Source organism: Onychomys torridus, chromosome 10, assembly GCF_903995425.1.
Source record: "Onychomys torridus chromosome 10, mOncTor1.1, whole genome shotgun sequence".
In the NCBI taxonomy this organism is placed as follows: Eukaryota; Metazoa; Chordata; class Mammalia; order Rodentia; family Cricetidae; genus Onychomys; species Onychomys torridus.
Window position 1 is genome coordinate 18,148,970 of NC_050452.1, and position 12,522 is coordinate 18,161,491.

Below are 12,522 nucleotides of genomic sequence, written 5' to 3' on the forward strand. Positions count from 1 at the left end.
ACACACACACACACACACACACACTCCCCCAGACTTGACAGAATAGCATTTTATGGTTCCATCGGGGTAGTAAGTTCATCTGCAGATCTTGGAACAGCTCAAACTTTGCCTGTGTTTGTATCTTCTCTGGCCTTCTGTGATTGTATTTCCAGATAGAATATTTGTGAATTTCTTTCTTTCTTTCTTTCTTTCTTTCTTTCTTTCTTTCTTTCTTTCTTTCTTTTTTTTTTTTTTTTCAAGTAGCTTGTAATTTCTTCCTCCCTCTGGTGTTTGACTCTGGTATTGCAGGTTCTAACATTGCCGCCAGTCTCTAGGATCCCATGGTCTCCATAACTTCCTCAGGAAACTTGAGAGTGTTCTAAGAAATGTAGTTTGTAATAAACAAGACAGATATTCTTAATATTCAACTAAAGGCAAGGGGCCTTCATTGTGTTTGGCTCATCTGTCCAGTGAGTAACAGTCACTTAAGAAAATGTTTGAAATTTTACAAGAGGATAGAGGGAGAGGAAAAGAGAATATAAACATAAAAATAACAGGTATCAGAAATATGTCACTTCTTTCCACACCCCCCAGTCAACTGTGACCAAAACCTTTCACTCATGCAGGCCTCTACAGAGAGCCAAAGCATTACCAGCCCTTCCCACTTTTCTCATCCCCCCAATGAGTAATCTGCACGTTAGTGCTTACTCCTGATTGTGCCACTCTATAGCAGTCTCCATTGGAGGCAATGCCAAGTCTCTGAGCTCTGAAGCAACCCGCCCTTAAATTTTTATTTCTTCAGTTCCTGCCATCTGCCCACATCTGAATGACATCAGCTCCCTAAGAGCTCTCCGGTAACTCACGACAGAGCCAGTCCCTGCCTAAGCAACCCTTCTAAAATCTAGAGAGTGGCCTTATGCTTCCTTTGTCTTCCTCCCTAGGGAGAGCTGAGCTATTCTGGCTTGGGGGAAGGGATGAGGTACTTGAAATGAATTGGCTTTCTTATTCATGTTCATGCGACTGCTCTTGCTTAAGTGGTCTGGATGCTGTGACATCCTAGCTGATTACAGGAATTCTCATTAAAGCTTTGCAAGCTGCAGATGGACGCTAAGTCATTACTTGTATAGAACAAGGCCCAGGGCTTCATAGTCCTCCATCTTACTGTTGCAACAGATTTTTAAATTGGGATAAGTAAATCTGGACTCTGCTGTCTTCACTCTGAATTTGCTTGAGAAGTGAAAATAAATGGACTTAATGAAAATTCAGAAGAAGAAAGGAAGAGATAAATGTTGGGAAAAGAAATGAGAGTGTTCTGAGAAATTTTTCCTTTCTTTTTTTTTTAAGAAAAATGTCCACTCATTCTACATACTAACAACAGATCCCCTTCCCATCCCTCCTTTCACTCCTCTGCCAGCTTCACCCCCCAAACCACCCTACACCCCCTCCTCCAAAAGGATAAGGCCTCCCATGGGGAGTCGGCAAAGCTTGGTACATCCTGCATCAAGCTTGGTACATCCTGCATCAAGCTTGGTACTTCCTGCATTAAGGCTGAGCAAGGTGTCTCACCCTAGGTAATGGGCTCCAGAAAGCCAGTTCATGCACCAGGGATAGATGCCGATCCCACTGCCAGGGGTCCCTCAAACAGACCTAGCTACACAACAAGACAAACATTCTTAATATTCAATTAAAGGCAAGGGGCCTTAGTTGTGTATGGCTCATCTGTCCAGCTGAGTAACAATCACTTAAGAAAATGCTTGAATTTTTGCATAAAAGATAAGAAGATGGGGGGAGGGGAAAGAGAATATGAACATGAAAATAACAGTAAGCATGTGAGAGTATAGATTTATTAAGTAGCTTATGATTGTTTCATAATTATATACATATAGCAAACCTTCAGTTTCAGCACCTCAAATATGTTCAATGTTTACTTACCATCTATACGTCAATAAATTTGAAAGTAAAGGAAAATATGACAAATTAATGTCTCTCCTTTTGAAACCCCATTAAAATGAATAAAAATTGTTTTTAAAATAACATTCATATCATTGTAGATAATAGGGAGTGAAACAATGGCAGTTTTTCAGGAGGCACTGTGATAAATGCCTAGCAAAGCGGGAACAGCTGAATATTGACTTCTAGGGATAGGGCAGGCAAACCCAGAACCCAACTGGGCTACAGAACCTGGGCAGAATCACTGCACCCAAGGGTGCCGAATGGGCTGATGACTATTGCGTATCTGAGCAGGAGCATCACGTGACCCTTCTCCCCCACTTCAGAAGGGCGGCTCCAGACAACAGACATGGCTAAGTCAGAGCTCCACACACAGCAAGAGGGGCCTTGTCATCCTGTTCTGCTTTGTACCCAGAGTGCACCTTTAGGAGGGAACCCTGAGTCCACTATTTGGGGATGGTTGACTTAGGAGAGAATCCTACACAAGTGGTTATGTGGAGCTCTTTCCTGTCAGCTAACAGGATTTCTGCCCAGATACTTCAGGGAATCTTGTTTGTGTGTGAATAGACTCTCCCCTCCAAAACAGTATATTGTAAGCAGTCAGCCAAGGAGCACAGATATTTGAAGACAGGTTAAAATGAAGTTATCAGAGACAGACAGAGGTGCAGGGAGGGGAGAGAGAGAGGAAGAGATAAGGGAGAGAGACTTATAGGAAAGTACAACAAGTAGTTAAAAATACTGAAAGTAAAAATACTGCACATGGGTCAGGAAGTGGTGGCGCACACCTTTAATCCCAGCACTTGGGAGCCAGAGGCAGATGGATCTCAGTGAGTTTGAGGCCAGCCTAGTCTACAAAGCGAGTTCCAGGACAACCAGGACTGTTACACAGAGAAACTCAGTCTCAAAAAAAAAAAAAAAATACTATATGTGTATTGCTGTCAAGGAGAAAATGAGAGAAACTATACCCAAGAAAGAAGACCACAAAGCTGATTTTTAAAATAAGTAGAACTCATGGAAATTAAATATGCTGTAGCACACTTTAACACTCAAAAGAGCTGGGCATTTGAGTAAAGGAAATTTCTAAGAAGGAGGCAGGAACACTAGAGAAAAAAATAGGCAGTTGCTTCACAATCCTCCATACTCAACTGACTGAAATTCAGAGAGGAAAAATGGGGGGAAAAAAAGTAAGAAAAACCTGAAAGGCAAAACTAGAAAATTCTGCAGATTGCAGGAATATAAATGCCTCAGAAAAGGATGCGAAGAGCATGCTCCCCTACACCATGGAATATCTGGGCACATAGGGGAGAGGACCCTCTAGGTCAGCAGGAGGAAAACCAAAAGCAGGTGGAAGACGGAGTCTTAGCAGGGTTTGTATCCCATGGGCACAGTGGCAGTCTGGGAGTGGGCAGACCTGAATGTTTCCAGTATTTTGTAATTGGTTATTTCTCCTCTGTATCTATATACAGTGTAATAAGATAAAGACATTCTTAGATTCAGAATCTCAAAAATCTTCATGTATAGCGTGTTCCACAAACAGTGGATCAATAGAACATAAAAAGTTAATTTCCTGGAAGTTCAGCTAGGAAAAGAGAATTAGGTAGCAAGCCTGTTTTCCCAAGCAGGAGTCGGTGGGACAGTGGGAAGCTTTGTCTTTAAGGAGCTGGACCCAGGGGAAAACTTAAGAACTGCTTGTTTCCTGTGTAAGAATTTCAGATCACAGTTGACTTCAGGTAACAGAAACTGAACCTGTTGATAAAGATGGAGTCCTGAGACGCTAGAGAATGGAGGCTGATTGAAGTCTCAAACTGCAGTGTCAGGGGCACACTGTAGTAGAAAAATCACCCCCTTCCTTGTGTGTGTAAGAACTGAGTATCCATCTTCTGGAGCATAAAGACAGGACTCTAGCACATGCAAATCAAGACAGCATGCTGACCTTATTCTGTGGTGAAATAGTGAATTCTAAAGGAAGGTGTTTTTTGTGGGTGTTGCTGGAGCAGAGATAGGAACCAAGACTTGCCTACAGCTAAGCTTTGAAGGACTGAGTTCATGTTTGGCCCACTTTTTATGTGAAATATACCAAAGAACTTTGAAAATACAGGAGATTGTTGTGATATATTACATATATAAAAAGCATCACTTTAAAAAGAGAAAGCTAAATATTAGAAAAAAGATATGCCAGCTGTTAGTACTTTATCTGAACAAAATGATTTTTCTACCTTTTGTTTCCATATACATTTTAAACTTTTTGCAATAAAAGTATATTACTGATAAAAATTTATACATGTTTTACAGATGCACACACTTCTAGTCAAGAAAAAGGGGTTATTTTTTTGTAGCATGGTGCTATATAGATACTATATTGTAGTATTCATGAAGCATGCTTCAATTATTAAATCAAAGAGTACCCATGGCAGGCCTGAGTTACTAGAGGGTGGCAGTGTACTCAGGATCCAGCCCTGGAAAGGTCTAGGAATGTTTGGACAGGACTTGGCTAGGAATAACTGAAGACATAAAAGAGTGTAGCCATCTTGTTCTGCACCAAGGCCCCTCCTCTTAAATGAATTCCAATCAAGTGAGAATGAATGAACTGGTGATAACTTTGACTGCAAGGAGGAAGGGAAGAGAATTGAGTCCTTCAGGAGCAAAGAAATGTAACCAGTGGATCACCACAAAAACCTATTCTACTTTCAACTGTGAGTGTTGCCCAGGCTGCTGATAGACAGTGTTACAATGTCATTGCCATCCTCCCTGAGCAAGAGCTGGACATAATATGGCTCATGCCGGCCCTGGGATGTCCACATGTGTTCCTTGTACAAACCAACTAATTCTTGTCATCCTTTATTGTGCTTCCCAGGCCTCACTCAGCTCACAGGCTGATCTACAGAAGAAGAAGCGGCGGGCGCCAGCTCCTCCTCCACAGCCACCACCACCAAGTCCTGTGGTCCCCAGCCGCAAGGAGGATAAAGAAGAGAACAGGAAGAGCACAGTGGGTGAGTTGAGTGTGGCCTGTTGTGTGCATGTCTCTGGGATGCCTGCTTTAACACAGCTCTTTAGCACTGTTGTTAACCCTGGCAGTGAACTCCTTGTTAATTATATTAACCCGGAAAACATGTATGCTAAAGAAAGAAAGTCTGGAAATGATTAGCTCTGAATTCCCTTAATATCTTATTTACACTGAGGAAGGCGTCGAGGAGGCGAAGATGGTGGGAAGGGTGGCTTGTGGCTAGAGAACCCAGAACCCCAGGAGAAAGTGATGAATGGAGCTCATGGTGTGAGTGGCTATGGCAGGTGACTCTGGAGGATGTCTGTAGAGGCTGTTTGAAATGTGTTTGTCATTTGAAAGCTATCTTAGACCCCCCCGTGGCATATACAGGTTGTGCATTCTTAATTTGAATGTCTGAAATCTGAAATTCTTCATAATCTGAAACTGGTTGAGCATCAGCCTGATGCCACAAATGAGAAAACCTGCACCATTAATAAATATTAATTATAAATGAATTTCATATTTAGGTTTGAGTTCCATTCCCCAAGATACATCCTGTATATGAAAATTTTCAAAAATTAGAAAAATCTGAACTCCAAAACACATCTGGCTCTGAGCATTCAGTTATCAGTCTGTGAGTTCCTACTTGAAAATAATCCCCATTTATATACTGTTTATGCATTTAGTAAAGCCCCCATATTGAGAGTAAGGAACACAAAGAATCAGGCTGGAGTCCTGACACCTGTAAGCAAGGAGTAATCTGTGATGTCATTCTACCCCACCCTCATGTGCTGGAGACCTTGGAGGGGAGATGCAAAGGGCTAGACTTCCTGGGTCCATGAACCTTAGGAGGCTCATTTGAGTTTCAAATCTTTCAGCATCAGCTATCTCACTGCAGTAGGATATCTCACTGCAGCTTTAGAATCACTGAGACTCCCATAGGTAAAAGCACATCAGAGCCCTGGCTAAAACCATGAGGCAACCATACCCATTCATTGACTCAGGCTGCCCATTGTTTCCCTATTGACAATGGGTCTGTGGCCCCAAAGGGACAATACTCCCAAAGATAAGTGGTTGCTTTGTCAAGTTCTGAAATTTTAATAAGGGTGACTTGGCTGTTTGTCAGCATTGTTTCGCTTTAGTCAGTACTTTACTTTTAATGCCTGGCATTTCACAGCCTGGGAATCAATTACTCTAAAAAGTAATAATCTGCATTTTATATCAGTTCATCCCATTTCCCAAAGGAATATAATATCAGAATGAAAAACAAGGGCTGAAGAGACAGCGCAGAGATAAAGGCTCTTACCACCAAGCCCAACACCCTGTGTGTGGTTCTTGGAACCCACATGTAAAAGGAGAAAACTCCCACAGGTTGTCCTCTGATATCCACTCATGCCCTGACCCATGCACATGTATATATGTGTGTATGAACACATACACACACACACACACACACACACACACACACACACACGATAGATAGATAGATAGATAGATAGATAGATAGATAGATAGATAGATAGATAGGAAGGAAGGAAGGAAGGAAGGAAGGAAGGAAGGAAGGAAGGAAGGAAGGAAGGAAGGAAGGAAGGAAGGAAAAAAATGGAATGACCTGGGGTTCATATTGGACATGAGATCAGCCCAGATGGCAGCAGGGATGTGAGGTAGGTGTCTAGAACTGAGAACTGAGCTAACATCCCTTCACTGGTAGTGCAAAGAGGAGATGTGGATAGTAGCAGTTTGCCATACTTCCCCTACCCAGTCTGTAACTTGTTTGTAGATACAAGAAAGCCAGACAGAATCCCTTTCTTTCTAAAAAATAATGTTACCCATTGAGGGCAGGAGTGGCAGACAAGGTCTCGTCAGCAATGAGAAGCTGAATTTTCCTCCCGATCAGAAGAATCCATGAATTAAGAGGATATCCACAACACCCCACAAAACTCAGCAAAAAAAATCTAGGTATCAGGTTAGAAGGAAGACAGAAGATTCTTCACACACACACACACACACACACACACACACACACACACACACGTACACACGTGTGTGCACACACATACATGTGTACACAAAGTTGATTTTTCTACTCAGACATCTAGATTTTAAAAAGCAAGAATTATTTTTGGAACATGAAGTGAAATAATATTGCAGTTACCTTCCTTTGGGTCAAGGGTCTAATTTATTAGGAATCACAAATAAATCTTGGCATGGAAAGCATCCTTCCAGTGTGCCTTGCTCCCATGGTGTGACCTTATGTGTGCTCCTTCCCGCATAAGGCTGCATGCCAGGGGCCACCAACAGCATCATTCAGACTGATTTGCACTTTGGGGAAGAAATGATTTTAGCATGAGGAAGTCAGTATTTCACTACATCTAGAGAACCATATCCAAACAGGGGATAAATGAGCATATCTCTTAGTGAAGAGCATATTTCTCAATCTTTTAGTTGTATGGTGAAGGGCATAAACCATAGGCTATATCATTAGAAGATTCTAAACTGTACATCTTGAAGAAAGTATTTTTAAAAACACAACAGTAAACATGAGTTATGACATGGTAATTTATGTCATGTATGAACTTAAGCGCATTGGCTTTCGCAAAATCATTAGTATAAGGAATTTGTTTTCACATAAAATTATAAACGTATCCTAACATAACAAAAAGGAAGGGGCTTCTGTGATTCTCGATACAAACTACAGGTGGACTGCACATCCCTCACTCTTTCTGCAACCTGGAACCCACTTCAAAAGAAAATTTGAAGACTTTGGTCCTAAAAAAAAAAATGAAAGAAATTGATAGTGAGGTAGTCTCAAAAGTAAGTGAAAGATCTGTGAGCCTGGAAAAGGCCAATGTGAGGAACAGTTTCATTTCAGCTTGACTGTGCTGCCTCTGGGGCTTTCTCAACTTGTTTCAGGGCCAGCATTTATGAGATTGTGCCTGGAAGGCACAAATGGCTCTCAACCAAGCAAATCTTTCCAAATTATAGCTGACAGTAGAACACTGTGTAAATGAAATGTTTAAGCATGGGGATGGTTGGCTCTGGTGTACAATTGGGTGAGTGACTTTGAAACGGGGTGTGGCTGGCTTGATGTAGAGTAAACTGGGATTGGGGATTGAGTGTGACTTGTTTGGTATAGACTGAGGCTGGATTTGAAATTGAATGTGGCTGCCTTGGTATTTGACTTGGTATTAGATGTTATTTGTTTAGTGTTAGATTTGGTGTTGGGCGTGACCTCTTTGGTATAAAATTTGATGTTGTGTGTGTCTGTGTTGTTGTTGGATTTGGTGTTGCATATGGCTGGTTTGGGGCAGAGTGGTGTGAGCTATGGTGTTGATCATGAATGGTTTTTGTGTCTGGTGAGCAATGGCGATGTGTCCTTGGTTAGAAGACAGGACATCCTTTGGCTTAACCTTTGAATCCTTCCTATTGATTCCATGTAGGTGTTGGACGTCAGGTGCCACAAAAGCCTCCAAGAGGCACAGCCCGGGGCCCACCCCAGTTAGTGCTCCCCCCGCCCCCACCCTACCCTCCTCCTGACACAGATGTGACAGAGCCTGTCACCTTTCCTGGGGAAGGCGCTGGTTCCGAGACCTCAGAGCTGAGACCCAAACGTATGTGCCTCTTGTTCCCATCCCATCTATGTGTTGACCATCTGTCTTTCTGGTCGCTACTGGTACGAATATGTTTCCAGACATTCCCTTCTTGCTTTTGGACATCTCTGTACCTTTCCTTTTCAAATTTCTTTCCAAATGCTCAATGCAATGCATCTAGCTTCACAGAGAATGCACTGTGAATGCCACACAGGGGCCTGTAAGAATGACGTAGTGAGTCAGTTGTTCCTACTGCCTCTAGACTTTAGCTAAAGATATGCTTGTGGGTGTACCATCCGGGAGGAGCTGATGCTCTTGGTGTTGGGAGTTCCCTCAGAGTGTGTTCGGAGAGCAACAGCCACTGGCAGAGTAGACTTTGCCATTCTGTAGAGGCTCACTCAGGATGGCTGTGAATGACTATCAGGGCAGTCAGTGTTCAGGAACTGGAGTACTTCACTTTTTCACGTCAGCCGTGACTCAGTCAGTGGGCAGGCACTAGACTGCTTCTCTGTAGTTAAAAGAAGCTGAGAAACCCAAAGAGGAAGCAGCTTCTGGCTGGCCACAGTCAGAATTAGTGTTCTATTGTGCCTGTTTCTCACTATGCATCATCTCCCCTCGCAGTCTCTTGGGATTCTTTTAATAAATGTTAATAACTATGTATAGCATTTCTCCCTTGAGATGGAGAAGGGCTTTACACACTCGGCATGTTTGGAAGGCATCACCTTTGTGCCAGGCCTGTGACAGTACACATACACACTGCATCACATCACAGCCCTGTATTCTAATGGTGCACTCACTCTGAACTAGCCCAGTGGCCAACATCGGTATAATTGTGCCATGTAGGAAGTTTGTGCTTTTCCACCATTGCATCTACCTTTTTCTAACTTTGGAAATGACAATTACCTATCCACTAACTTATTTCCTTTTATGAGGCAAAATAATGGTGATTGAATTTACCTTTCTCGACAAATAGTTCTTATACCCTTCAGTTATTTTTATCCTCTTTATATTGAGCATGTTTCTTCATGAAAATGAATTATTATAAAGTATTTGATAATTAATAATCAGCAAGTACCAGGCGGTGATGGAGGCACACATTTAATCCCAGCACTCAAGGGACAGAGGCATGTGGATCTCTATGAATTCCAGGCCAGCCTGGTCTATAAAGCGAGTTCTAGGACAGACAAGGCTACATAAAGAAACCCTGTCTTGAAAAAACAAACAAAAAAAGTATCAACTAGAGATGCTGAAGAGATGGATCAGTGGTTAAAAGCAATTATTGCTCTTGCAGAGGACCCAGGTTCAGTTTCCAGCACCTACACAATGGCTCACAACCATCTGATACTGCCTTCTGACCTCCATGGACACCAGGCATGCACATGGTGTGTGTGTGTGTGTGTGTGTGTGTGTGTGTGTGTGTGTGTGTGTGTGTGTACATACATATATATATATATATATATATGCATATGTATATATATATATGCAAGAAAACTGATAATACATATAAAAATAAAAGTAAATCTTTATAAAAAATCAACTAGACATCAGTGAAATGCTAGTTATGGTGGTATCAAGCCATTGTGGCATCTCTGAAGAGAGGGGTATTCTCAGCCCCCTCACACCAAGGCACACAATGATTTCAGAGGCCACTTCTGTGACTGTTATCCTTACTCACAACATCTCCCCCTCATGGGGACAAGTGAACAGAAGTTTCAGAACACTGTCAAGAAAGAACACCCACAAGACCTGCAGTGTGGTGGTCTACAAAGGGTGGAAGAGCCAGATAAGCCTGAATCCTCTCCCCTGCTTGCCTTTCTTCAGACCCCCAGATTTTTGATATCCACAAGCAGGCTGGAGCTTCAGGCAGAGAGGACTGGGAAAAAGCTTACAGAAGCCTTCATTAGGCTTGGGAGGCGGACCTTCCCCCTTCATTGGCGGTACTATGAAGACATTTCCCAGCCTGCCCTGAGACTTCCTTAGAGGTCTGAGGGGTGTGAATTAACACAGCAGACTTGATTTCTTCTTGCCTTGTGGCTCAATTTCTCATCCTATGGTCACTGCCATCTGACTTTGAGTTACTTCTCCAAATATGGCGTTTCCTTAGCCCTGCACATCATAAATCACCTTTCCTCCACCCTCCCTACCCACAAAGATGCAGGTAATGGAGTGAAGAATAGGCTGAGATAGAGGCTCCAGAAACCATTAGATGTGAGTCAACAAATGCCACTTTGTTCAGTCTCCCTCGGCCCCTGCAATGCAGTCCAGCCCCTTGGAAGCAGCCTGGGGCCACTCCTCTTCTCTCCTGACCGTGCGCCCCAGAATCTCCGGCATCCAGTGCAGAGCTCTTATGCTGCCTAATTAGTAGAACTGGCCTGTCTGATGTTTATGACATTGAAAATTGCAATCACCTGCCCAGCCAGGCAGACTACAACTTGCCTTCTTAGATTCAGGATTTAAAGAATCGTTAGGGAGAAATGAAACCTTTGTATCCTTCCATTTCTTTGCATAAAGCAGAAATCTAGTTACTCCTCTTACCTGTCTCAAAAAAGGCAAAAGTGGTGAGCATATAAAGTGTCTGGTGTTAATTTGTATCCATATCATATGCTTCTCATCTGCTCTTCCCTTCAGACTTCTGGCTGTTTGGGGCTACATGAATGCTCAAAGGAGACATTTTCATGTGAGCTCCAAGCTCTTATGTCTCTCTTCCTCCTTTCAGTTTTAAAACTTCTTCCTTATCAAGGAATTGCCATGCCCTCAGTGGAAACTTATCTTGAGTATCTGTGAGGGCCAGCTGGTCCATCAGGAATCTCATGCACAAGACCTCAGGTAGACTCCCACCCCCCCAGCTCTGCCATCTTAGAGAACTGGGCTTGAATGCCTTAAGTAATGCAGTGAATTACTCACTATAGCATCTCGGGCCCTCTCTCTCGCTTTGTCTGTCACCTGCTCTTTTCTCTCATTGTGCCGAAATCATCCCTGGGACACCTTTGGCTTTGGCATACCCATTGTGATTTGTGTGACAGATGTGTATATTATTCTACCGTTTTAGTCTTTCCTGGAAACAGTAAGCTCAACTAGCCTTCCTAAGTTTGAGAACATTCCAGAAGCTAGTCGATGATGGATCTGGATGTAGGAGGGCAATGGGAAGACATTAAATAGGTTCTCTGACCTCTGTCTTGTGTTTTGACAGCTTTCCCTCACTTCCTCTATTTCAACCCTTCCCTCACTTCCTCCCTAACCTTTATAAATACTTGATCCATGGCTGTGAAACCACACTAACCTGTGATGGGGGGAAATGGAAAGACAGTGTCCATGTGTTTGCTCTCACACAGATTTGGGACTTTTGAACATATTTGGAGTCAAGGGCTCCAGAAGAGAGAGAAAGTAGCTATACATTAATGTATGGACTTTACTCTAAAAGCCCACCTGTTATAGCCTGTTCTCTAACCCAACTTAGATGGTCTCAGACTAGATCTAGGTTAATATGAACTCTGTACACTCCAGCTTGTCAGACAGGCTGCATTATCTGTGTGTACCCTGCTGTCTAGGAACAAGCCTACCACCCTTCTGGTTTGAGTTTTTCTAATCATCTCTATGTGCTTACCCTTTCTTGAGCTATATTACATGTACTTGGTATACGCCTAAGGAAGCTGGAGGCTGTTGTCTTATATTTTTCTTTATCTTACAACTTGGTGCTTGACATAGTAGAAACCACTCTTCCATTCAGCTTCATTAAATTGAGGTTCACTTGAAGCTAGAGAGAATTCAGCAACACCATCCTAATTGTACTGTAGGCTATCCTGAGTGAGCCAGTGTTCTCTAAAAGACACGTGTCTGTTTTACTTCAGAGAGATTGAAAGTCTAAGTGGAGTTTAGTATATCACTTTCTGCTTGCTTCTTTTTTCTTTAGTTGGAGTTAGATCTTCAAATGTGGTGAATACCTCTAGAATGTTCCCCAATAATGTCCTTCCTACTTGTTAATTTCTTTCCCTGGCCCAGTGATTCCTAATGAAGAAGATG

The 12,522-nt window shown here is 42.6% G+C and overlaps 1 protein-coding gene across 4 annotated transcripts in view; it reads left to right on the forward strand.

Moving 5' to 3' along the window:
- The window catches only part of Cobl (cordon-bleu WH2 repeat protein), a 232,127-nt gene that overhangs the window by 155,610 nt on the left and 63,995 nt on the right, over positions 1–12,522 (forward strand). For all 4 annotated transcript variants that reach the window (XM_036201372.1, XM_036201374.1, XM_036201373.1 and 1 more), the window contains 2 exons: positions 4,784–4,919; positions 8,353–8,523. In XM_036201372.1, the coding sequence (XP_036057265.1) occupies positions 4,784–4,919; positions 8,353–8,523 (307 nt within the window). The remainder of the gene's footprint in view (positions 1–4,783; positions 4,920–8,352; positions 8,524–12,522) is intronic.